Source organism: Malaclemys terrapin, chromosome 2, assembly GCF_027887155.1.
Source record: "Malaclemys terrapin pileata isolate rMalTer1 chromosome 2, rMalTer1.hap1, whole genome shotgun sequence".
Lineage (NCBI taxonomy): Eukaryota > Metazoa > Chordata > Testudines > Emydidae > Malaclemys > Malaclemys terrapin.
This window is the reverse complement of record NC_071506.1, coordinates 91,367,305-91,394,930: the sequence shown is the minus strand read 5'-3', so window position 1 is coordinate 91,394,930 and position 27,626 is coordinate 91,367,305. Positions and strand designations below refer to the sequence as shown.

The following is a 27,626-nucleotide window of genomic DNA, read 5'->3' as shown; positions in this document are numbered from 1 at the left end:
CTGGAGAGAGGTGATCCTTGCCTAGGCTGCCACCTTTCAATGAATACAACACCATGACCATCTGTGGGGCAGCCAAGGAACATAGGCCTGTGAGGTAAGGAGCAGAGCTGTTCAGGAGGAACCAGAACTAGTGTTTGAACAGAGGAAGGAAAGATCAGGCTGTGCTGACAGGTTTTTCACAGGAAGGTAGTGAGGCAGAGGGAGTATAAAGACCCCAGCAGTTCAGAGGCAACTGTGCTCCAGTCTCCTTCTATCCGCCTATGGAAAACATTGCCCCTACTCCCCTACACCCAAAATGTACTGTTGGCTCTTGAACAACTGTTTCCTTCCTCACAGGCCTCTCTGTTCCTTGTACCATTCCCGGAGGCCAGAGCTACTCAAGGGGAGTCTTTTCTTCCCCTCACCTTTGCCAGCTGCTCCTTGTCTCAGAACACTGCTCTAGAGGGGACCTCAAGAGGTCATCTAGTCCACTCCCCTGCACTCATGGCAAGACTAAGCATTATCTAGACCATCCCTGACAGGTGTTTGTCTAACCTGCTCTTCAAAACCTCCAATGACAGAGATTCCATAACCTCCCCAGGCAATTTATTCCAGTGCTTGACCACCCTGCAGTTCAGTGAGACAGGGAAGCCAAATGAACTCCAATGTGGTACATACAATGTGTGGTTCTCTTGAGAACTCTGTATAAGGGCACTAGGAGTTTCCCTAAGTGACTGTTTCAATCTTGTTTATAACAACATTTTGTTCAGCTTCACAAGTTCATATTTGTCTGTATCAGCCTCCCTTTGACTGAGGACTTGTCTACACTTAAAATGCTACAGGGGAACAGTTGCGCTGCTGCAGCTGTGCCACTGTAGCACTTCAGTGTAGACACTACCTAGACCAATGGAAGTGGTTCTCTCATCGGTGTCAGTAATCCATCTCCTCCAGAGGTGGTCTTCCATCAATGTAGCGCGATCTACACGGGGACTTAAGTCAGCTTAACTATGCTGCTCAGGGGTGTAGATTTTTCACGTATTATGACTTATTATGCCAACCTAATTTTCTAGCATAGACCAGGCCTGAGAGTTCAACCACAGGTTCTGAAGCTAAGGATCTTAACCCTGAATTTGAAATGGGTTTCCATGGGGAAATCTGTGGGAGAGCAGAGTCCTGGAGTGTCATGCTGTTAGTGGCCTGTGTTACTCAGATTTGCTGCAGTTGAATTTGTCCTCAGCAGTTACTTTCTCAACCTTAGTTGCCATTAGGGCTTTAGAAAAACATATTGGCATTAAACTTAAGTTAATGCACCATATGTTTCCCAACTAGAGGGCAAGGTTGCTGCTTTTATGAAAGCCTGCAAGCTGTGAATCACTGCTCTACTGACTTAACTGTTTGATGCTCTCACAGTCTTTATCTGTGGCTTTGGTTATGGAAAATGTCACCTACATATAGAAATAAAAAAAAGCAAAGCAAAACCAAAAACAAACTTTTCACATTTGAAAACATTTCACATTTGAGGTGGCAAACAGAAACAATGAAAGGGAAACAAAATTGGCTGGAATATTTGTTGGACCAAAAGTTTAATGTGACTTTCAATAATAATTAGGCTCCTAAGTATCTAAGTCACTTATGAAAATGGAACTTGGGTGCCTAAACCACTTAAATGTTTTTGAAATTTTTACCTAGTCTTAAATTACAGATCATATACTATTTCTCAATTCAAGAAATACAATATTCTGCAATGCAGGAAGGGGCAGAGATAAAATTGTATATGCAACATAGACTTACTCTTTGTTGCTAACAGTGCAATCTTAACATTATCTTACTGGTGTGCTAGAATGATTTTTATAGTGGGGATGCTGATATGGAAACCATGTATTTGGTGTTTGTTATTACTTCAAGCCGGAGGGTGTGGCAGAACCCTTAGTTCCAGCACCACTGTTATCTTACCTACAAGTGTTATACCCTGTGTATATATGAATGAAAGCATCTGCAAAAATGTATTATATAAAGGGCAATATAATCCTGTTCTATGTACACATACTGTGCTTGCATTATAAGACTTTCTATTTACTTCAATGAGCACTAGGTCAGGCCATACATCTGCTGTGTGGGTGACTGTATTTGCTATATCTTAACTTTTTCTACAAACTAGAAGTCAAAAATTGAAGCGAAGAAGCCAGGAGTAGAGCTAGGCAAATTTTTTCTTACAAAACTTTTTTGGCAAAAATGAAAAGTTGGTAACACCAAAACGGGTTGTGAATTCGTGTTGGTTTCACCACATTTGATTTGACTGGGTGGGGGACGGGGACGACTTTAAAAACTCAACTCATTTTTTTAACACTTTTGAAACAGAACTTTTAGATTTTTTCAGCTCACTATGACCATTTTGTTTCAAAATTTCCTTTAATTTCATTAAACAAATGTTTAAAACTGGTCAAAATATTTAGTTTGAGCTCAAACATTTTTTCTTTTGGCTGGAAATTTTGAAAAATCTTGTTTGTGGTTTAACCCTAAAGTGATTGGAGAGAGGGGGGAGTGGCAAGAGGGGGGTGAATGTCCAGCAAACTGAAAAATCTGCTATTTGCCTAGCTCTAGCAGGAAGTTGATTCCTGTTCTGACTTTTTGCTGTGTATACCACTGGAGATACCCTAAGATTCCTAATTTGCCAAGAGAATGAAGCCTAGGCAAGACATTCAAGTTCCGGTACAGAAGGGACAAATACTCTAGTGTGTTAAATGGGATTTAAGAATGGCATGATTTATTCAATTTGGCATGATCAGTTGACAGTTGGAGACATCCAAGACAGGAATAGCATAGTTGTTGCAAATCAGGGCTGAGAAACATTGGTGGAACTCTACAGCAATGAAGTTTGCACAAAAGTTATTCATACTTTGCCTCGTTCAAGCTTTTGCTATTTAATACATTGAATTTCAATTCAGTGACATTCTTCTTAGAAAACAGTTCTTTAGGGCGAGTTTTAAAATAATTCCTCCTAAGAAATATGTTGCAAATTCTAGTTAATCATCAAAACAAAATTATCGGAAAGAGAGACAGAATTCATGTACTGACACTATTACCAGTCACTAAAGAGATCATTCAGAGTAGCATAATCCACCCCCTTCAGAAAATCTATCCTTTCATTTTAGCGGTGCAGCAGTGAAAGTCTATTTTTACTTTCTATAAAATGTAAACTAAAGAAAAAAAATCAAGAGGCTGTATCTGAATAGATCTGAGCATTTTAAATTCATTCATTTAAATTCCTAGAAAGTTTGACTAATCATACGTGGTATAAAATCATGATTGACTTAATAAAAAACTTGACACTATTTGTTTGCACAAAATGTAATACTGTATAGCTGCCAAGAATATCACCCTTTCAAATGTATTTTCAGTTTAATGCTACACATCAGAGTTCCTACTAGTAACAGAACAGCATGTTTCTACATCAAGAAAAAATCTTTCATACCTTCCTCTTTTCAAAAGGTTCACATAATTTTTTTCTGATTTTAATAGTATATGAGCCATATAATGACCCAGATAGACTTTACTCTATGGTTATTAAGTAACAGAGTAATAGAGACAGTCATCAGATGTACCATGAAATCATAAACTAGATGTTAGATGGAAAAGACCTATTACTATAGGCTATCTGGTCTATTTTCCTGCCATTGCAAGATTAAGCCTCTCGTTCATTTTACTAGTGCTTCTCTGGTCTAATTTTAAATAAGTGGCTCAAGAAACAGATTCCAAAGCTCCCGTAGAAGACTATTTTGCTTTCTACCTATCTAGGTATTGATAAAGACTCCCCTCACCACAGAATCTGAGCACCTCCTGAAGCATAGTCACAATAAGCCAGCAATTTAATTTTCCTCCGTTTTCTCTCTCTCCTCTTTGGCTTCACCTCTTTGTCCTCCTCCTTTCTTCTTTGCTGTTTTTAGTTACAGCCACAGGAAAGCTGAGGTGAAGTGAGGTGTGTTTTTTTTCACTTCACTCTGAAGACAGGAATAACCTCAGATTTCACTATCTTCTCTAGTACTGAATTCCAAATCTTTGGCCCTATTACCATGATTTAGTTGGGGATTGGTTCTGCTTTCAGCAGGGGATTGGACTAGATGACCTTCTGAGGTCCCTTCCAACCTTGATATTCTAGGATTCTAAGAAGGCCCTGCTCTCACATACTTCTCCCTTGAGGTTGAAAACTTCAACGATCCTGTGCTGTGAAAGGAGACTCTCGTCACAAAAAGTGAAGTGCTTTCCAAGGACTCTTGCCTGGAAAATTAATACCAGGATCTTGAGTTTGACACTGTATTCTATGAGGAGCAGAGCTCTGGGGTGTTGTGCTTTGGCAGCTGTTGCTTAACTGGCAGGCTGTCAATTCTGAAATCAATGAAGAGTTTTAATGTAGGCAATGCTCATTTCTAGGCATGATGAATTACAATAGTCCAGCCTGGAAATCATGAAGTATGAAGACAAGGTAAGTATTTCACTTTTTGAAAATCAACCCCCCTTTAAGTTTTCTCAAGTTGGGCACCCAAATACTGAGGAACACAAAATTGCTAGTCACATATGAAAATCTTGGCCTGGGTGCCTACAGTTCTTGCCACAAATCTCTCATTTAGCCAATGCTTGTACTTGGCATCATGTGCACGTGCTGCGTGGGCAGTAAACATCACAGTCAATGTTTCAACCTACCCTGCTGGAGCAGACCTCAATGTTCTGGGTGCTCCCTCTGCAGCTACAAGTTAGGCAGCACTGTCTGAATTGGACTTGCCATTTCTCTTAGCTGTAGTACAATTCTTAATTAGTCCTTTCCTTTCTTGGTAGCTGGATTTGTAGATTAAGGTCCCGGTCTCCCTTCTACGTAGTTAACTCTGGATTTACTTCCTAAATCAATGTCTCCATTCCACTGATCATGTTTGTTTGTTCTTCTCTGAACTCGCTTGAATTTGTCAATATCTTTCTGGTCATTAGCTCCCCAGAAAATGCAGAATAACTGAGGTCAGTGAAAAATAAAGCAATTGGTTGGGATTCCCTTTGAGACCTCTTTCCACTTGGCTTCCCAAGATCTCAGTTCAACTCCAAATTTTGTCACTCAGGTGTTTTTTATTTGGCATGCGGCAAAGCAACACTGATCAGACACAACTGCAGAGGGTGGATGCAGGGTATATCCCAAATCCGAAGTTACACAGAAAACTTCTTCCTTTACATATGTTTACACACACACATTGCATTACTGTAAATTACATCACCCACTCTGGTATTGGCTTGATTATTTTGTAGGAAACAAGCCCTGGACAGCATGCTCTCTCCATGGACAACCTACTCTTTACCTCATCTTACATTCAAGGCTTATCTTGTCCACTGTTGTGCGTTCGGTCTCGTAGGTGACTGACCCATCTTAGCACAGACATTGTTTCCAGCTTGCTGATTCATTTACTTTCCTACTTCTGACTCCCAAGAAAGGCAGTTTCTCCCATGTCCAGTTACCTATGCCAAGCCAGGCCCACACAATTAACATGACTTTCCAGAACAAAAAGCCAACAACATGGGTAAAATACATTTTCTTTTCCCTAAGATTTGCAAAGTGCCAAGCAAATTCAAGCAAGTGGTAGTGTTGTTTTTAACTCTTAATTGTGTTGAGAGGCTACCCTTATAAGCCGCAGCCCCCAATGAGAATCTGTGTGTGAGAAATGAAGGATCAAGCTATTTTCATTAATTAACTTGTAAATTCATTAGACCAGCAGTTATTTATCATTTTCTAAACTAATTAACAGAGTGGCTGATATTTAATATTGCTGTAGGCAAGAGTCCTGAAGAAACAGCTCTTAAAATGATTAGGTAAACGGAAAAAATACTCTCTCCAATGAGTGTTGATCAGCGGATATTCCTCTCAGCATGTACACACCTCTCATACTAGTGTATAATTCCATTGACTTCATTGGCAGGAGAATCAGGACCTTTACAGCTATCCTTATTTCATCTTCCATTTTGGCTATGGAAAAGAAAATACTCTCGGAGGATGCCTGGAATATCATTCACAATGTATTTGTCAGTGGTTCGTCCTTCCCATCTCACCACCTAGTGTATGAGAATTCATGATATCCCTTTGAGCTTGCCAATCAGTTTATTACTAAAGCAATTGGATCAGATCTCTGCCTTACTTCATCCTATGTTGTTCTAAGCTGTGCCAGGCTGGGCAGAGAATCAAAGAGCTGGTTATTCCTAAAGGCTCTCTGCTGTGCTGAGAGGAAGCTCAGCACAATGGATTATCTGGCCCCTTATGCTTCAAAGGAAATTTGACAAGAACCTGTACATATGTCTAACTAAAAATGGGAGCTAGGCAAGGAATAAAGATTAAAGATTCTTGTTTTAAAGTAATTCTTATCCTGCTAGATTCCAGGAGATTCTAGGACTACTGAAAACATTTACTGTTTTTTAAAAATATGAAGCAGCTCAGAACTTGAATTTTGCCAGAGCCAAATTAAATGTATGCCCCAGAAAAGGAGTTGTTTCAAACATAGAACTCCTTTTTTGAGTTGGTTCTAAATTTGGCCAAATAAGTTCTCTTATTCCTATCAGAAATACCTATATCATTTTAATTTATACTTAATGTAATTTAAACAGATTATCACTAATGTTGATGGATTACTACGTCAAAATTGATGGCTTGCCCTTTTTGTACAAGGAAATTAAGTTTCACATTCATGAATGTAAGGTGATTTTATATAATTCCCTTGCATTTAAAACTGTCTAAATCAGGGATCGGCAACCTTTGGCATGTGGGCCTCCAGGGTAATCAGGGTAAGTGGCACGGGGCAAGGGATGTGCTGGCCGCCGCTTTCCGCTACCCCTATTGGCCTGGGACGGCGAACCGTGGCCAGTGGGAGTCGCGATCGGCCGAACCTGCGGACGTGGCAGGTAAACAAACAGGCCCAGCCTGCCTTAATGTTCAAGGCTTTGGATAATTGGGGATGCAACTAAGAGACTCACAATGGGGATAATTCATATACAGTTAAATTAGGTTAATGAGTCAATTCATATGAGGTTAAGCAAGTCAAATAAGAGCTGAATTAAATAATGTGCTTCCAACACCTATGTTTTGGAAGCATGTTTGTACATAGATGAAAAAAAATAACATTTAATTTATTCATTGAATTTAGCCCTTGTTTGTGAATAAACCACGAAATGTCCACCAACATATTCTGATTTTTATTCTTTGAACTTGTTCTATGAACATTTTGTGCAAACATATTTCAGCCTATAGTTCAAGACCAACATATTCACTTCTGTTATGTCTTTGACTATTCTACATTTCGGGTGTGTAACTACTCCCCTTATTCACATGGTACTGTTTCTGCTCCATGACTAAAGCTGTTACAAACAGAAGGATTAAAATAAAAGATTTCAAGCTGGTCTCCTGAATACTTCTGGCGTGAACCTCCACACTTGTAAATGTTGGAGATTGTGGGCCACGGTGTAGTATATTTGACCATGTTGGCTGACAAGAGCTACCTACATTCCTCAGGAATAAGAAATGAACCCTCTATAATACTTTCAAAGAATTTTATCCACAGATTTTTAAGGCCAGAAGAGACTATGAGGATCATCTAGTCTGACCTCCTGACTAATACAGGCCATAGACTCTCACCCAGAAATTTCTGCCTCAAGGCCATAACTTCTGCCCTCTTTTTGTTAACATGCAGATTTCAGCAAAAGTACCTACCAGAGCAGTTCAACACATTAATACAACTATGGCACTAGCAAAGGAAATCTACAAGTTCCAACTCACTTGGTTGCAGAATTCAGATTTCAGGCTATTAGCTACATCCTCAACCCTGCCTAAACTTCCTCTGCTATGGAGAGAACATGAATAGAAATGTGTCATAAGAAGGGGCCCAGACTGATGATACCTAACAGAATTAAAAGACATCATGAGCTAACTGAATCATCCTTCAAGGTTCTGAACATTCTAGAAGACCACTTCACTCCTGTGCTTAACTTAAAGTATGTGAGTAGTCCCACTGATTTCAATGGGACTACCTCCACGTTTAAAGTTAAGCACATGCTTTAGTAATGTGCTGGAGTGGGGCCTAAAACAAATGGCTGCCAATCTGCTACAGAAATCTTTAAGAAACCCACAAATTAAAAGAGGGCCTAGTGCACCTGGTCATTGATCAAAGAAGGCAGGTAGCCTTATTAAAATGATATTTAGGTGGACTTCATAGTTTTCATCCACAGTCACTTTATTCTGCAGGAGACATACATGGAATTTATCCTAAATATAGTGCATTTTCTGTAGCTCAGGATTTCTTGCTGCCAAAAGATACAAACACCTTAATAGCTGTCTATCATGGGAAGCCACAATTATTTATATCTTGAGTTCCTAGGGCTGTAATCCTGGAGTGGTAGATTACTGGAAGACTCAAACTAGAAATGAAAGCATTGCATTTGTGGTAAAAGACAGTTTCCTACTGCTCATGCTGCAATTGAAGCAATCAAAAAAGGAAGATCATAGATGAGTAATCAGCAATGTACCTAATGCCTCCAGCAGCCTATGACACTAATGTGACTTAGCTGGTAGCTAGAAAACAAGTTTTTAATAAAAGATGTTTGGAAATATGAATGTTTAGAATTTAAACTTGTGATTACAGTCTGATTAAAAGTAAATTGATGTATCTTAATCTTACAATAAACAAGAAAAATCAATTCTGTATTCTAAAAAAAGCCATACGTTTTGCCTAAATATTATAAAAATATGGATTTTGTCAACCAAAATCCTCTAATTTTTAATCTCCTGTACATTTCAAGAGAAAAAGAAATAACTCTGCCTACACTTAGAAAATCCCAGGAAGAGGAAAGTGGCACAAGAAGCTTCTGTTTCATCTGCCACTGGCTTATTTGTGGTTTGCCAATGCACTTGGATAATAAATCATGTTCATAGATTGCTGCTGTCCTTTCAAATCCCCACAACAGCAATTTGTACATATTCCTCTCTAGGACAACCATCCTTTCAAATTACTCCAACTACATAGGCCAAATGTAAGAGTTAGATGTTGTTGTTACAGTGATCATCTTGACATAGTTGACAATAAAAAAAATCTTAAGGGTTCATATTGAGGTGAATGGTCACTTCTTTGTAGTGCTATGTTTCCACTAGGTCGGTGAATTCAGCAACATGACTCTGTAGCACTCCATGTTGAGAAGGTTTTCTTAGTAACCAGAAAGGCTGGAAACTTTATATTTAAATGAAACCTAACATTCTGTTGAAAGCATTGCAAATCAAAAAAATCTATAGAAAAGCCCTAAAACTATGCTCTAGCACAGAATTTTCAGTGTATATTTTTAATGGTCATCAGATTGGCTTATCAGAAAAAAACTCCAGTCTAGTAAAGTCTTGGCTGACCATCAGCTAAGTCTGTTGTTAATATGCAAATATGATAGTTGACTGTGGAAATGCTGACCCATAAAATCCTATTGGCTATAGTTGTCTCAGTTCAGCAGTAAGGAAACTGGGTTGTATTTGATCTCTCTTCAGTAGACACTCCTGAGAATTAAAAGAGAGTTTCTGAGGACTTGAGATTCATTAAGCAAGCTCAAAATGACGGAGAACTATGCAAATTTTTCTTAAACAAGTTAGAAAAGCCAGTCTAGCCTTTCATGTTTTGCAAATCTTACTGTCCTACTCCCTCTCTCTTATATTGCATTCTCTTTTATAAATTTAAACATTATGTCAAGTATATTTTATTTAAGTTCATTCAATGTAATGACCTTAGCTACTTCGCAATTTTTACTGTAATGGGTTGTATTCTGTATGGTTACTTAACTTTATTTAAAACAATTTTTCTGGATGTTTTGCTTTGAAGAAGTGCTGCTTACTTCCAAAAAGGAGACCTAGATTACAGACTCAGGGCTTGTCTACACTTGAAATGCTACAGTAACACAGTTGCAGCTGTGCTGCTATAGCACTGACGTGTAGATGCTGTCTATGGAAGCTGATGGAAGGGGTTTTCTGTCGGAAGAATTCTTCTGTCAATCTAGCACTGTCTACATGAGGATTTAGGCCAGTTTAGCTACATCATTCAGTGGTCTGGATTTTTCTTACCCCTGAGTGACATAGGTGGGTCAATCTATTTTCTAGTGTAGACCAATAATTTGTTAAACATAGGTTCTTAAAATTAGCAGCCAAATCAATGGTGCTAGTTATAATTATCCAGTTTTGAAAATGCTAGTGTAACCTCTCTGTTGCCCTTCTTCTACCCTGTAAAATGGCCATGTTATATTTACTATATTATTTCAGAGTAATATTGTGAGATTTAATTCATTAGTGTTGACAAAACACTTTGAAATAGTCATGGAAGGTGCTGTAGAAATGTTAAATATCATTAAAATTAGAGCTGGTCAAAAATTGGAATTTTCATTGTGTGGGAAAGTCCAATATTTCAAAATTTGTTTTCATCCCAAATCAGGATAAAAAGTCAAAATATCCAAATTTTTCAGAGATCAGAAATTTTTCAAAATTTCTATTTGGAAACATCAAAACATTTTGACATTCCTAAATCCTCTGGAGGCTGGGCTGGGTGGACTATGTCTCCTATGATGCATGCTGGTCACAATGTACTACAGCAGATCAATCAGAGGGGAGAGAGCAGTGCTTTGTAGGAGATGTAGTCCAAACAACGGGCCCAGCTCACAGAGGGAATGAGAGGGTGAGATACCCAAACTACAGTTCCCATGAGGCACTGAGGCTGCTTAGGCAAACACGGCGTAATGTCCAACTTACGCAACATGGAAGAGAGACATTATTAATAACTATAAGTAATTCTTAATTGATTAGCATTTACTAATAATTTAAGAAATAATGCAAATCCAAACGTCTCCTGATCTAACAGGACAAGTTGTTGCATGTCATTAGCAGGAATACTAAGGTTGCAAATCAGTATGAATACAGTCTGAATTACCCTTTTAGATGCTCAGATCCTATTTTAAGTCCTTTTGGACTGAAGTTTCTCATTCTTGACCTTTATCCAGTGGTAAGTTTTGTGTGTGGGAAAACTTGAGAAAAAAATCTGTACAGCCATTTCTGATTTAGAAAAGCCAGAAAAAATATATATTATTTGCATTTTATGGAAAATGAAGGGGTTATCTGTATTATTTTGAATATCATGTGCACCTCAGTTTCCCTGTTTGATATTACCCTGTGTGACTGCCTGGAGTTAAATCAAAGAAGGCTGAAGGGAAACAAACAGAAAATGAAACAATGAAAAGATGAGCTATTGCCAGAGAGAATACCAAGGTTCTTGAAGAAACAATGGGGAAGCTATTGAATGGGAAACACTCACCTGCCTGGCTCCACTCAGGCCAGCAGGTTAATTTTTCCCAGGACTGAGCCTAGGATCAAAAGAGCATTAAATATTAAAGACCCTGGTGTAGAGAGGAAGGGGACTAAGCTGGTAGCAGCTGCTCAGCAGGAGAGACAGAGAAGAGAGAGCTGCAGAGGGGACTCTCTCTCTCTCCCCACCCAGGGCTGGAGGTAGCTGGGTTACGTGGAAACTACCAAAACTTGCCAGAAAAGGATACATTTAGGTGAAAAATGCCTAAAGACTGTTGTTGTTTTAACCCTTCTCTCTGAATGTTATGTACCTTTGAGAGAGAATAAACAATATGTTTGTTTTGAAGAAGCTGTTTTTGAGTCACTTTAATCAATTCTTGGTCACGGGCTGCCAGAGGGACATTTGCAAAATACAAGTGGGCCTGTTGTGTTAACACAGTTGGAAACAGGTGGGTTACCCTGGGATCCATTGTGAGAGTGGTAGAACCACAGCGTTCCACTGGGAGAGCAGTGAAGGCAGCAGAACCTGTCACCTGAGTGTACATTCAAGAGGGGCTGCAAAGGGGTCTCAGGCATCACTCACCCTGTTAGCATGATTGGACTGTGGGAACCAGGAGTGATGTAGCCTGGTGATCCAATCTAAAGTGGGGTGAGTTCCACTATGGAGAAGTGCAGGTAGAGACAGGCCTGTCACTTGGCAAGAGTGCCCTGTACAGACAGGAGGGTACATGTCCCTAAGGTGGTATGTGCCTCTGAAATGTGACACTTTCAAAAAGAAAATGGAATTCAGGTTTATTTATATTTATATATTTATTTTTGGCACAAAGAACTAAAATATGGTTGAATTAAATGTCAGCTGTGGTTTGATCTCAATTAGCAATTGGATAACTTTGGGGGGAAATTAAGTCATAGTCAAAAACAACAAAATTATATGGCATTAGATACATAATCTCTACCAAGTCTTTTGCCATCATTTGTGGCACTATAGTGTTATGCAGTACATAACGGAAATACTATTAGGGCTTAATCCAAAACCCACTGAAGTTAATGGAAGGTTCTTAGGTAGATTAATAGAGCAATATTCTATCTATCTAGTTAAAGGTGTGGTTCTGGTTCTGGTTCTATATCATTTTCAGGGTTTTCTTCTCAGGGCTGTGGTAAGATATAGGTCAATACTGTTTAGGAATTATATAAATTCCCTTTGATTTTTCTATGTACACCTTCAAATAATCTGATTTTCCACTAGCACTAACACTTCTCATTCTTTAACATTTCATTGGATATGATGTATTTAGTTATCCTTTACCATTTAAAATATCTGAATTTCCAGGTTCTCTCCTTTCCTTTTCTTGTCTGACTATTCCACCTTTCATTATTCTATTCAGTTACACGTTATCAACATTATTTTCAAAGTGACATTTTCAGCAGCATGTCATTGGATATAAACACTATGTTCTTCATATTCCTTGCTTTCCCATCTAAAGGTTCACAGTACGAAGGCTTGATGGGACTAATGTTGCATTTCCTACTTCCTTCATTAGGTTATCCACTGTGTCTTTGGTTCTCAGCCTGTCTGTATTCCAATCTTGTCTCAGGTGAGATAGTCCAGACATGTGAACTTCCTCCGCTAACCCCTTCTCATTAAGCTGAACACATTTTCGATTCACTCTCAATATAGTCCCAGTGATTTATTTAAAATGACACAACTAGAGTAATTATTTACTGGGTACAATCAGTGTGCTGGGCACACTCTAATATATGCCATAGAAAAAAAAGACATTGTTCCTGCCACAATGGGCTGCCGCTTACCATCTAAAGGCCAGTCTTCCCCTAGATCAGCATAGGCAGGCTTCTGTGTCAATGTGAATCCAACTGTGAAAACTGGACCTAAGGAATGAACATGAGCAACACTGAACACCTGTAAATCCATCCATTATCTAAACAAGTTTATAAATCAAATTTCTATCACACGTTTATTAATTACTCCTTAAATTCACTAGAACATAACCTCATGCAATTATTCAGACTTAAATGGTTCACCAGCTGTAGTTTGCACCTCTGAAATCTCTCAGGGAGGTAAGCTGTAGCATTTTCCAAATCCTGAGAGTCTAAGTTTTCCATTGTTTTATTCTAATTTTACATGTATTCCTTGCCCTGTTATAGGGCAAGCTCCCACCTGGAGTGCCCTCCTGTAGCAGCCACACCAAATTGTGCTTACCTCAATTTGCCCTTTGGTTCCCAGAAATAGTCATTATGAGTAGAAATAGCCCTTTGCTATCAACCCTGTATAGGGTAGCCAGGATTGTCCTGGAGTCACCAGGAATTAAAGATTAATCTTTAATGAAAGATTCTGTCATGTGATGAAACTTCCAGGAATACATCCAACCAAACCTGGCAATCCTCCCTGTGCATCACAAAGCAAGCCCTCAATAGTCCATCAATGTACAGCCCCAGCATCTCGCACCATGCTCAGGCTCTCTGCAGCTCCAGCCTCTCAGCCCAGCCTTTAGCCCTCTCTGGCCCTCTATCTTCAGCACTGTGGCTCAGAGAGCTATCAGACATCTCCCCCTGGTGCTCTCAGCCCTCTCCAGCCTGAGCTTTCTCAGGCTCAGAAAGGTCAGCATGCTTCTCCCTCTGCTGGCTTCCTGGAAATTTCTCCCTCTTTCCAGGGAGGTCATCCAGAGCTTTCTGCTCTCTTCAGGTTTCTCCCAGAGCAAGTCGTCGCCGCTGCTGCTGCTGCTTGTCTCCCATTTAGGGACCACCCCATCTAGGGTCCAGCTGCCCTCTTTTAAGCCTAATAGGAGGTCAACTGATCAGTCACTGGCCTCTTCCCTCATAAAAGGCCAGTGTCACCCTCTGACACGCCCCTTCCAGAGAGTTACTACAGAATCAATTTAAACTTGATATGAAAGTCCAGTTGAGGGTGACCTGTACTGTCACCAGTGGGTAGAGATGAGCAAAATTTTTCAGTCATATAGTAAATTTGCTGAAAAATGCAGTTTCAGGGCAACCAAAACTACGTATGGATTGGAGTGGAATTTGGCTAATAGTGTTGGCTAAATAAAAAATGGGAAAAAAAAACATTTAAAAGTTTGTTTTTCATTTTTCAAAACAAAATGTTTTGACGTTTCATTTTGTTAATTGTTTAAAATAATGTAAGGGGTAAAGAACACCTGAAAACATAATAAAATGAAACTAAACAAATAAAGATTCATTTCAGGTGAAACCAAAAGTTTTGTTTGACCCAAAGTGAATTGGTTTTTAGTTTTTCATTTTGGTGAGAGAAAAAACCCTCCAAAAAATTCAGTTTCAGTTTGAAAGTAGCTGATTTTCTGATTTTTTTTTTTTTTTTTTGGTTTTGTTTCAGCCACTGAACTGAAAAATCAATTATTCACTCAACTCTACTAGTGAGAAGAGTTTGATAATGTTCAATTAACAGAGAGAAGGATTCCTCGATCTGACTGACACAATGGCTTTGCGACCAGGGGCTGCTAACAGGGAGTTTCGCAAGGGAGTTCTCCAGGTGAAGGAGGAGCAATACAGCAACCTTTTGGGGTAAGTGACTGTCTGTAGTGTGTGTTTGTTTGTGTTTGAGGGTTACTTGCTGTGTGCTGAGCTTGTGTTTGTCAGTCTGTTTGTTTGTTTTGGTTGTTTGAAGGACCGTGTGCTGTGGCTGGCAGTTGGAAGCTGTGAGCTTCAAAGGAAGGTTTGAAAGCTAGAAGCCTCTGGTAAGTGGCTGAGCCTTAATCAGTGGGCGGGGCATTCATACAGGCCAGGGCTTTATAAAGCAGCGCACAAGCGACCAGGGAGCTTTGCGACCAGGGGCTGCTAACAGGGAGTTTCGCAAGGGAGTTAGGAAGGGGGCGAGGGTCCCTTGCCGGTTCCATCTGTTTTCTCTTGATTCCCCTTAATACCTATAAAGCAACTACATTCTAACTGTTTGCTTAAACAACCCTTTCAGCTGACAGGGGGCTGCAGACGGGAGTTTGACAGAGGGAGGCTTACGATGGTTAGGAAGACCCGCAACACCTGTGCCAGCACTGCTGCTGTCTCCTCCACCTGTGCCTGTAGCCAGACAGAGTGCCTAAGCATGGATGCCTCTACCCAGATCCTGGTGTGGTTTTGCAAAGACTGTAACTTGCAATTTCCACTTACTGATATCCAGGCTGGGGGGACCATCCAATGTGAAAGGTGCCTGCTGGTGGAATCTCTCAGGCAGCAGGTGGGAGAGCTACAGGAGGAGGTAGCTAGGTTGAGGAGCATCCGTATCCATGAGCAATTCCTCGACAGTGTCCATGTGGAGACAGCTGAGGTAGCTGTCCCAGTACACAGGACTGCTGATACACCACTGGTGGAGGAGGAGATGGCTCAGGGTGGACGCTGGCAGCTGGTTACTTCTGGCAGCAGGCAGTGCTCCACCCTTGCTCCGAACCCTCCTGCCGTGGTTATAGGTAACCGTTATGCTCTTCTTGATACAGGAAAGAAGGAATCACTCCCTACAGTAAAGGAGGAGAAGCCTCGTACCCCTAAGGCTGGAGAGTCTGCTGCCACCACTGCGAATAGGAAACGTAGGGTAGTGGTGGTCGGAGACTCTGTGCTGAGGGGGACGGAGGCGCCCATCTGTCGCCCTGACATTTCATCTCGGGAGGTATGCTGCCTGCCGGGGGCCCGTATCCGAGACGTTACGGAGGCATTGTCGAGGATTATCCGGCCCTCTGACTACTACCCCATGCTACTCATCCATGTGGGCACAAATGATACTGCGCGGTGTGACACTGAGCGGATCAAGAGTGACTACAGGGCTCTGGGAGCACGGGTGAAGGAGTTTGGAGCACAGGTGGTATTCTCTTCAATTCTTCCTGTTAAAGGTAGGGGCCCGGGCAGAGACAGATGCATCATGGAGGTGAATGCCTGGCTGCGAAGATGGTGTCGCCAGGAGGGCTTTGGCTTCCTAGACCACGGGATGCTATTCGAGGAAGGACTGCTAGGCAGAGATGGCGTTCACCTTTCGAGGAGAGGGAAGACCCTATTCGGACACAGACTGGCTAACCTAGTGAGGAGGGCTTTAAACTAGGTTCGACGGGGACAGGTGAGCAAAGCCCACAGGTAAGTGGGGAACATGGAGACCGGGGAAATGAGTCGGAAACAAGAGGGAGTGTGGGCTATATTGGCAGAGAGAAAGGAGAGTCAGGAAAAAACTGGGAGGAAAGATCAAACCAGTATCTTAGATGCCTATATACAAATGCGAGAAGTATGGGGAATAAGCAGGAAGAACTGGAAGTGCTAATAAATAAATACAACTATGACATTGTTGGCATCACTGAAACTTGGTGGGATAATACACATGATTGGAATGTTGGTGTGGATGGGTACAGCTTGCTCAGGAAGGATAGACAGGGGAAAAAGGGAGGAGGTGTTGCCTTATATATTAAAAATGTACACACTTGGACTGAGGTAGAGATGGACATAGGAGACGGAAGTGTTGAGAGTCTCTGGGTTAGGCTTAAAGGGGCAAAAAACAAGGGAGATGTCATGCTAGGCGTCTACTACAGGCCACCTAACCAGGTGGAAGAGGTGGATGAGGCTTTTTTCAAGCAACTAACAAAATCATCCAAAGCCCAAGATTTGGTGGTGATGGGGGACTTCAACTGTCCGGATATATGTTGGGAAAATAACACAGCGGGGAACAGACTATCCAACAAATTCTTGGACTGCATTGGAGACAACTTTTTATTTCAGAAGGTTGAAAAAGCTACTAGGGGGGAAGCTGTTCTAGACTTGATTTTAACAAATAGGGAGGAACTCGTTGAGAATGTGAAAGTAGAAGGCAGCCTGGGTGAAAGTGATCATGAAATCATAGACTTTGCAATTCTAAGGAAGGGTAGAAGGGAGAACAGCAAAATAGAGACAATGGATTTCAGGAAGGCAGATTTTGGGAAGCTCAGAGAGCTGATAGGTAAGGTCCCATGGGAATCAAGACTGAGGGGAAAAACAACTGAGGAGAGTTGGCAGTTTTTCAAAGGGACACTATTAAGGGCCCAAAAGCAAGCTATTCCGCTGGTTAGGAAAGATAGAAAATGTGGCAAAAGACCACCTTGGCTTAACCACGAGATCTTGCACGATCTAAAAAATAAAAAGGAGTCATATAAAAAATGGAAACTAGGACAGATTACAAAGGATGAATATAGGCAAACAACACAGGAATGCAGGGGCAAGATTAGAAAGGCAAAGGCACAAAATGAGCTCAAACTAGCTACGGGAATAAAAGGAAACAAGAAGACTTTTTATCAATACATTAGAAGCAAGAGGAAGACCAAAGACAGGGTAGGCCCACTGCTTAGTGAAGAGGGAGAAACAGTAACAGGAAACTTGGAAATGGCAGAGATGCTTAATGACTTCTTTGTTTCGGTCTTCACCGAGAAGTCTGAAGGAATGCCTAACATAGTGAATGCTAATGGGAAGGGGGTAGGTTTAGCGGATAAAATAAAAAAAGAACAAGTTAAACATCACTTAGAAAAGTTAGATGCCTGCAAGTCACCCGGGCCTGATGAAATGCATCCTAGAATACTCAAGGAGCTAATAGAGGAGGTATCTGAGCCTCTAGCTATTATCTTTGGAAAGTCATGGGAGACGGGAGAGATTCCAGAAGACTGGAAAAGGGCAAATATAGTGCCCATCTATAAAAAGGGAAATAAAAACAACCCAGGTAACTACAGACCAGTTAGTTTAACTTCTGTGCCAGGGAAGATAATGGAGCAAGTAATTAAGGAAATCGTCTGCCAACACTTGGAAGGTGGTAAGGTGATAGGGAATAGCCAGCATGGATTTGTGAAGAACAAATCATGTCAAACCAATCTGATAGCTTTCTTTGATAGGATAACGAGCCTTGTGGATAAGGGTGAAGCGGTGGATGTGGTATACCTAGACTTTAGTAAGGCATTTGATACGGTCTCGCATGATATTCTTATCGATAAACTAGGCAAATACAAATTAGATGGGGCTACTATAAGGTGGGTGCATAACTGGCTGGATAATCGTACTCAGAGAGTTGTTATTAATGGTTCCCAATCCTGCTGGAAAGGCGTAACGAGTGGGGTACCGCAGGGGTCTGTTTTGGGACCGGCTCTGTTCAATATCTTCATCAACGACTTAGATATTGGCATAGAAAGTACGCTTATTAAGTTTGCGGATGATACCAAACTGGGAGGGATTGCAACTACTTTGGAGGACAGGGTCATAATTCAAAATGATCTGGACAAATTGGAGAAATGGTCTGAGTTAAACAGGATGAAGTTTAACAAAGACAAATGCAAAGTGCTCCACTTAGGAAGGAAAAATCAATTTCACACATACAGAATGGGAAAAGACTGTCTAGGAAGGAGTACGGCAGAAAGGGATCTAGGGGTTATAGTGGACCACAAGCTAAATATGAGTCAACAGTGTGATGCTGTTGCAAAAAAAGCAAACATGATTCTGGGATGCATTAACAGGTGTGTTGTGAGCAAGACACGAGAAGTCATTCTTCCGCTCTACTCTGCTCTGGTTAGGCCTCAGCTGGAGTATTGTGTCCAGTTCTGGGCGCCGCATTTTAAAAAAGATGTGGAGAAACTGGAAAGGGTCCAAAGAAGAGCAACAAGAATGATTAAAGGTCTTGAGAACATGACCTATGAAGGAAGGCTGAAAGAATTGGGTTTGTTTAGTTTGGAAAAGAGAAGACTGAGAGGGGACATGATAGCAGTTTTCAGGTATATAAAAGGGTGTCATAAGGAGGAGGGAGAGAACTTGTTCACCTTAGCCTCTAAGGATAGAACCAGAAACAATGGGTTTAAACTGCAGCAAGGGAGGTCTAGATTGGACATTAGGAAAAAGTTCCTAACTGTCAGGGTGGTTAAACACTGGAACAAATTGCCTAGGGAGGTTGTGGAATCTCCGTCTCTGGAGATATTTAAGAGTAGGTTAGATAAATGTCTATTAGGGATGGTCTAGGCAGTATTTGGTCCTGCCATGCGGGCAGGGGACTGGACTCGATGACCTCTCGAGGTCCCTTCCAGTCCTAGAATCTATGAATCTATGAATCTATGAATGTCTGACTTGGGGCCTAACCCTGCATGCCTTTACTCATGTTGGTACCTCTGTCAAGTCAATGAGACCAACTATGGTGTGTAGGGCATAGGGAAATCTTCAAGTGCCATAGAGCCAGCACAGGAGCATGATGGGGGTCATGGCTGGAATGCCCATACACTCCAACAACATGCCTCTTGGAGTCCACTGCAGCCAATAGAACTTACAGCAGCCGTGGGGCTGCTTTAAGTTATACTGGGGGAAAAACAGTCCTCCAGTTTGGATCGAGGATTCCAAAGTTCAGCTTTGCTGGGCAGAGTTATGGTGCAGCTCTGTGACTCAATTTTCTAATACTCTCCTAGTTCCTTCTGATCTCCTTTGACTGGATGTGTAACTGACACTATCCCTTTACATCAGTTGCCCTTGTGACTTCTATGGGGAAGTTGCATCTCCTTTAGTAGGTATGAATGCAGAATAAATGAGATGTATAGTAATGACTCATAATAGAACACTACTGGTGTCCACACAGAACAAAACAAGTTTTCCATTCTTTTTCTCTCTTGGTTTTTGACATGGGGAAAGGGGAAACATCCAATACAGCAAATAATAGTGGTCATATCTGTTGCGTTTAAGGTTAAAGGAAAAAATAAATTAAACATCAGAGGATAACTCTTTGAGATCTTACTGCCACCAGGTCAAACATGAAGTGGCCTTTTAGTGGATCAGTGAAGAAGTAGTGATCAAGTCTACCCTTCAAAGGTAAGGCTGTTTTTCTTGGTTAACACTCTGCTCTATTACAGAGTTGTTACTATGCATGTGTCTTCCAGGTGGACAGACCTTCTGTTGAAACATAACTGAATGACAGCATGAGCAAGGGTGATATCATGGATTGGTGGGCTGCTGAGAGCAAAAGCCAGTAGCTAATTTTCTTGTGGTTTTCTCTTTAGGTTACTGGCATGAAGGTTCATACTTTTAATTAAAACTCAATAATGATGACTGCCAGAAACCATCAGAATACTCACTTTTTTTCCCTCCTCATATTCTAGTAGAAACAAAAATAGTACATTTGTTTTCATTCAGTTGTTGAATATGAGGTGTATATATGGTGGTATCTATGTATTCATTTATTTAGCATTAGTTTTAATAGTGTTAGTCACAATGACCAATAAACACTGGGCCTGGCCTAATTCACCACTCTGCTATACTAGTTATACTGGCATGATTCCACTGAAACTGGTATGACAGAACAGAGAATCAGGGCCACTATTGTGGCATATTTTTCCTGTCTCTTATTACAGATGCTAGCAGTTTCTTTTCTGTGCAATCAGTGTCATGCCAGAGCTGCCCCTTCCCCCTGTAAAGCTGACAATGATGGGTAAAGAAGATGTCAACAGCTGCAGGAGCAAATAAATAAATTTAAATATCTCTTGGTTAGCCCGTAACTTCTTTTATAAGGCTTTCATCACGAAATATGAAATCCTGGTGTGTAATATTCCCTTCCCCGGGAATTCTGTTTGCAATTTACCACTTGAAGTAACACCCCAAAAATACAGACAATTTTCCAAATAAACTCTAGAGACTACATTACAATGAATAATCAACAACAAATGGGTTTTCCAACCCTCCACTTTAATAATTACCTCAGATACTTATCTTTTTACATAAAATAAAATTCCAGAGCAAAAACAAAATATCAGGTAATGTACAATTCAAGAAAATATCCAAAGCTTTTACAGTTTTGATTTCTTATTTATTGATTTACAATTATTTACAATACGACCTTATATATATAAATATATATATATAAAATCTTCAAACTGAATTACCTAATGAGGATTTTATGGTTTATTTACATAGTGATTTGAAGACTTGTTATGCCTTTAATTATGTTGCTGGAAATTAATTGTACTGTCTCATTTTCACCCTAGCTAGAGTGAAATTCACCCCAGTGTAGAGTTGCTATCCATGCTATTTAAAGTGAGATTTAAGTGGTGAACTCTGCACTGGAGTGAACTTCACCTTAAAGCAAAATTCTGCCAATGTAAAATCCCATTCTCAGGTGTAACTGAGGGAAGAATCTGGCCCCTAAAGTATTGGTGGGTTCCTGATACAATCGGTGCACTAAAATTCTGTATTCAGGTCTGTCAACTGTGAGTAAAATGCCCATTCATGTAAATGGGAGCTGAGGATGCAGATCAAGGGCAGTATATGGCCCTCATTTTGTAAACTTGACTACTTTCCAAACACATGTCCAAAGCTTTATCATCCAATCTCCACAGCAGAGCAAGAAAAAAGTATAAGTTAGGGAGGCTGATAATAGCCTATCATAATACCACAAACCTCCACATTGAAAATGTAGACACGAAGATATTCAGCTGTCCTAAGAGTGTGGATCTCTGGATTTCTGTGTTTTTGAAGTTAGCTGTGCATAAGGTGCTGAGTTTGGAGCAAAAAATTGACATTTATAATAAAACGTCCAAGTTTTTTTTTTCTGAAATATGCTACGATCTACAGACCTAAACCAAAACCAATTGGGATAATGGGAGTCTTTCTACTGGCTTCAATGGGCTTTGGTTGAGGCCTTGAAACAGGTTCACTGGAGACAATTTAGCGAGAGTAACCTCTTGACTTTGGAAAGGAATAATTTACTCTTGTGAGCTACTTACATTTCAGATGTGTAATCACTATGAAACTGTTTCCTCTGAGTTTTTATATATTTTATATCTAAATGCAATAATCCAGCTTTTGGGAGGACATTCTGTAGATTTGTATCATTCCTTGGAAGAGAAATTAGAATATTTTGTGGCTCCTTGATTGTACTTTCTTCATCTGTGACCAAATCCAATATTCTTCACATTACATAACTGTTACAGAAGATAATATTGGAGAGAACACAACAGGAAGCAAATTGCTTATACAAAATGTAAGAGGGTTGCTGTATTTTATGAAAATGGCAGCCTCTTGGTAAAGAGAAAAGCATATCAGATGCTGGCTTAGGCCTATATAAACATGGCATTTATGGCATGGCATTCTCCCATGTTCCTGGGAGCCCTCTTTTGCTGACACCCACCCCCAGCATGCCTTGAAAACCACCCATACTTTGTGTAACGGCCATCGTGAAAGATGTACTCGGGGACCCAAATTTCTCCAATAATAAGTGCCCCAAATCCACCCGCATCTGACAATCTTCCTGCTGCCTCTGACATGCTCATTGGCCTAACCTCTCCCCACAAAATGTTACATGGGTTACCTTTGTCTACCTTGAAGCCATATATGCTGTACTCATTTCAGGGCCCAGAAAAACCCATATCCAGTGCTGCCTTTAGGATGAACCACTGCAGCATTAAAACCAGCATGTGGTACACCTTTTCCTAGATATACAGTAATAGGTACACTGCAACAACTACAGACAGGGGTCACAAAATACTACGCTTAATACTGGGAAATGTTGCAATTACATTGACCTCTTGTGTAGTATGTATTTTGTGAGTGCAACAATCATGATTGGGATACAAAAATTTGTGTATATATACATATATAAGTTCTTGTTCATAATTGTGTTGGTTGAGGCATATGGACACTGACATTTACAGATTATATTTTTCACTTAATGCTGATCAGTTATTCTTCTGGTTTTATGTCAATAAAGAAATTGACAGGAAACCTGTCCATTCTCACACTGGACAGCCAAAATGAGCCATGTTGTACCCAAAGAAAATGTAACTAGAAACCCATGTATTGGTTGTGTGTTAGTTAATGCTCACTGCATTTGGCAGTGAGGCAAATAGGGATATCCTACCCACATCTACATATTGGTGTACCCTGTCCGTAAAAATCAAAGAGGGGAAAGGATGAAATTTCTGCTACTTTTATAAGATATTTGGCTTGAATCTGGCCCCAAGTGTTCTATTCTTCTCTTGATACACATGCATATGCTAACTCCTATTAATGCCAGTTAGAGTTATAGGTGTGTATGGAAGAGGAAATAAACCAAATAACATCAAACTAGAAAAACAGCTTTCCATAAAAATATGATCCTCATTACAACTATAAGGTGGAAAGACATTTTATAGTTCCTTCAGCAGAAATAGGGCAAGAAGATGCTAACAATTTTGATGCATGATTTTCCTGATAAATAATAATGTTGCATCTTGGTTTCCTCATTCAAAAATGCATTTTCCTAATACTTGCTCGGCAACCCACAGGCCGTTCTCAGGCTATAGCAACAAATAATCTCCTTGAAGGTCTTCCGCATTTCCTGGCTACGAAAGGCATAGATCAAGGGATCAATCACTGAGTTACACATGATGAGGATGAGGTACATGTTGAAGTGAGACATAAAGCAAACACAGTAGAGGTTCTGAGGGCAAGAAATCATCAGGATGAGGTGGAGAAAAAACGGAGCCCAACAAACAATGAAGATGCCTAGTAGCATGGTCAGAGTGATAGCCCCCTTCATGCTGGTCCTTTGATGAACAGAATTGTACCCAGGCAAAGCAGCTATTCTCTTGACATGAGTACGAGCCAGGAGGAACATATGTATGTACAGAGAGACCATGAGGAATAACATGGTGAAAAACATTGTGATGAGACAAATGATAACGTAAGTTGATTCATAATAAAGAATGAAGATAATGCCACAGCCAGTGCAAAATGTCCATATGCATGCAATGATTAGCCCTGATCTTTTCACTGTCATGATGTTGTGATAACGCAGGGCGTAGAAAATTGTGACATACCTGTCTACTGCTATAGCCAGCAAACTGCACATGGAAGCCACCACAGATATGCAGATCATTGAATCAAAAACATTGTCTATATGTTGTACAAAAGCATCTTCCATAATTAGATGCCTATTGTTTATTAAATATATCGTTATTGTCTCCCAAGCATTAGAAACACTGACCAGCATATCAGCTACTGCTAAACTGCACACAAAGAAATACATAGGTGAGTGCAAGTTCTTGTTCTTAACTATTGCACAGATGACCAAGATATTTTCAAGGAGGCTTATAATGCCCAGGATTAGAAACACCTCCACTGCTATGACCACTTGCTCACATGGTGATGACTTGTTCTTGACAGTAGGCACCGTAAAGTTGATGCCAAAAGTACTCAAGTTAAGTTCTGGAATGTGTAGCTGGTAGGAGGAGTTCATCTCTGGAGGCAAATATGCTCTCTTCTTTCCAAAGGACTTGTAAAGCAGGGTGGTAAATACATTTTCCAGAAAGGCAAGAAGCCTGCCAAAAAAATATGACAACATGACAAAAACAGATAGGAGTTGATAAAGCAAATATCAAATGGAATCAAATATTTGTATTTAATTCAGTATATACAGCTCACAACTGCTCCACATTCTATATTTATTCTAAGTTAACCTGTCATCGATTTTTTCCAGCTATCCTTGCTCATAGGGAAATTAAAATCACAAACGAATAGAGAGATTTATTCCCCTTCTTTTTTCTTTCTCCTCAGACTTTTGCTCATTCTCCAATGTTGATTGTCTTTCCCTGAAGCTAGCACATTTTATCTGGAAATTCTAGTGAACACAGAATATTTTCAGCTAAATTACTACAGAACAACAAATAGTATCTGACAGGTGTCTCAATCCTGGCAGCCTTGAAATCCATAAGAATACACTATTCATAACTGAAATCAGACTGTATCCTCTCATCTGATCATACTTATATAAAATTTGAATTCCTGCAAGAATTAATGACTTAGCCTTTTAAGCAAAAGATTTAAATATTTTTCCTGACCTTTGTACTTCTTAAGTTTGCATAACTTGTGATATAAACAGCTTATCTGCTCCAGACTAATATGCTCAGCTTAACAATACTGTTTTAAACCATTAAACAAGACAAATCTATATATTTCAGGTTTCACGTTGTTTTATTCTCTTGTAATTAAGATTTGAATATTTTAACTTGCCCACTAAAATCACAAGGGAATTTCTGTCAGGAAAACCATGGGTATTCTATTCAAATTATGGGTATATTAATTAAGGCTTTTTTTCCCCACTAATGATAATATTTTGAGAGGAATGTCATAAGCAATAAAATTCTTAATAAGCAGAACATATTTAGCTTGTTGTCAGTCAGTGCAAATAAAATTCAAAGACTTTTAAGATAAATTACTCTCCCATTTTAAAAGGTAACATTTCCTATACAATTAAGAAGCAGTTGTACTTATTTACCAGGACTGTTCCTTCAGATCCTATTTCTCTTCATATCCTGTATTCTTTCCCTCTAGCTGCCTGTCCATCCTCAAGAGCTAAATGAAAAAAGAATGTTCAAATTCATAGAGCCAAGGCTGCCCAGGTATAAACTATTTACTGTGCAACTGCCTTATATAGTCTCAGAGAGTTAATGACTTCAGTGCTCAATCTGTGACTCCTCCTCTACCCCCTTCTTTACCTCCAACTTCTCTTCCCACACATTTCATTACTGAAGGCTTGGGTTTTTACCACCACCCAGTGGCTCACACTTGTAGAGCACTTCAACTTCTATTTTTTTATTGGCAGCTATTTGCAATCCAGAATTCACTCCCAAACAGCTTGTGCTTGGGGCAGCACCTGGAGGGGGGCGGCCCGGCCCAGTGCTCTGGCTCCGGCCGCCGGGGAGAGCAGAGCCGCAGTGGGCTCGCCGCCCTCCCCCGGCGCTCTGGCTGCCAGGGACAGCGGAGCTCTGGCCGGGCCCTCCGCCCTCCTCCCGGGGCTCCGGTCACCAGCGGAGCCGCGGCGGGCTCGCTGCCCTCCCCGCTCCCCTGCGCTCCGGCCAGTCGGGGAGAGCGGCCCGCGGCTGGGCTCGGCGCCCTCCCCTGCCACGCCGGGGGGGGGGCAGCCGGAGGCTTTTTTGCCTGGGGCGGCAAAAAAGCCAGAGCTGGTCCTGCTCCCAAACTGTTTTATTTGTGTGTGTGTGTGTGTGTGTGTGTAATGATAAATAACTGGCATATTTGCTTGGCTTGTTTTCTTACACTTATGCACTTGTTCTATTTTTCTTTCCCTATTATTTTTAGTATTGATTGAAAACAAGTCTCCACTGAAATCATCGATCCAAAATCAGTGAGAGCACAGGAACAGAATTTTGTGGTAGCTTTTATTTATTTTTATTAACACCTAGCATTTGCCTTATATGCACTCTTCAACAAAGAGCCACACTGTCATTAAACAGAACTGCAAAAAGACATAAAAGAAGAACATGCGAAGCCTACCTTTACTAGTAGGATCCCCTCCGAGTTGGGGGATCAAATGGAGGGGTGCCAGATGGGCACTAGGTGTAGAGACTAGCCCATAAGGGCAGTACAGGATGACCCAGACTGGGCAAGCACTTTGTCCTGTGAGTGGAACGCAGACTGGTGGGTCAGGTTTGTGACTATGCAGTATGTCGACACTGCATAGAAAAACCAAGTCTCAGAGCCTGGGTCAGTTGACTTGGGCTCACAGGGCTCGGGCTGCAGGTCTAAATTTAGCAGTTCCCAGAAGTCAACACATTTCATTTCAACCTTTCTAAAACATTTCTATGGTTTCCCAAGCTGCCCAGAGCCCTGGCAGCCCATAGCCTGAGGAGTCTGGGAGCGGGAGCTCCCAGGGCTTCTGGGCTGCTGAGGAGCTGGGAGCCTTGGGAGCCAACCTGCCAGGCTCCTCTGGAGCTGGGAACCTTGAAAGACCTGGGAGCCTGTTCTGCCAAAGAGCCACAAACCAGGGCTCGCAGACTTCCAGGCTCCCCATTCCAGTCAGGCTGCTGAGAAGCCAGGCAGGTGTGCTAAAAGGAAACAAGGCAGGTTTTGAAATCTCCTTGGCAGGCAAGGATACACTGGAAACCTGCCTGGCTTCTGCCTGAATTTTGTCAGAATTGGCATGGTCACCCAGGACATTTTGATTTCAACAAACCAGTATTTGTGAAGACAAAAAACGTTCCGCTGGAAAATGTCTAGCCTGTGCTAAACAAGGTTTGCCGTCATAGTCATCCAGGGACAGCTGTACTGGCCAACCCCTCTAGTGGGATGCAACTACTGGCAAAAGAGTGATTCTATCAGTAGAGTTCACCAGTTCCCTGACCAAACTAAACTATACCAGCAAAAGCTTTTTTTTTTTTTTAATTTGCTGGTATAACCATGCCTACTCTAGGACTTTTACTAGTGTATAAAAATGTTATTTAAAAAATCACACCCCTATCCAACATTAAAATAGTGACCTGTAGATCTACCTGTAGCGCATGCAAGACAGCTGACTCCCCCGCTCTAAGGCTAA

The 27,626-nt window shown here is 40.8% G+C and overlaps 1 protein-coding gene and 1 long non-coding RNA gene across 2 annotated transcripts in view; both read right to left on the bottom strand.

Moving 5' to 3' along the window:
* The window catches only part of LOC128833082 (uncharacterized), a 44,420-nt gene extending 30,810 nt beyond the window's left edge, over positions 1 to 13,610 (bottom strand). Inside the window, exons 1-2 of the long non-coding RNA XR_008444108.1 lie at positions 13,533 to 13,610; positions 13,124 to 13,201 (exon numbers count right to left, since the gene is read on the bottom strand). This is a non-coding gene — a long non-coding RNA (uncharacterized LOC128833082). The remainder of the gene's footprint in view (positions 1 to 13,123; positions 13,202 to 13,532) is intronic.
* A 7,401-nt stretch (positions 13,611 to 21,011) lies between these two features.
* On the bottom strand, positions 21,012 to 25,680 carry MC5R (melanocortin 5 receptor). The gene is made up of 2 exons (XM_054020985.1): positions 25,572 to 25,680; positions 21,012 to 24,615 (listed from the first exon to the last, which is right to left on the bottom strand). Exon 2 carries the CDS (start codon positions 24,531 to 24,533, stop codon positions 23,556 to 23,558), a length of 978 nt encoding a protein of 325 aa, XP_053876960.1. The 5' UTR covers positions 24,534 to 24,615; positions 25,572 to 25,680; the 3' UTR covers positions 21,012 to 23,555.
* Between the last annotated feature and the right edge of the window lie 1,946 nt (positions 25,681 to 27,626).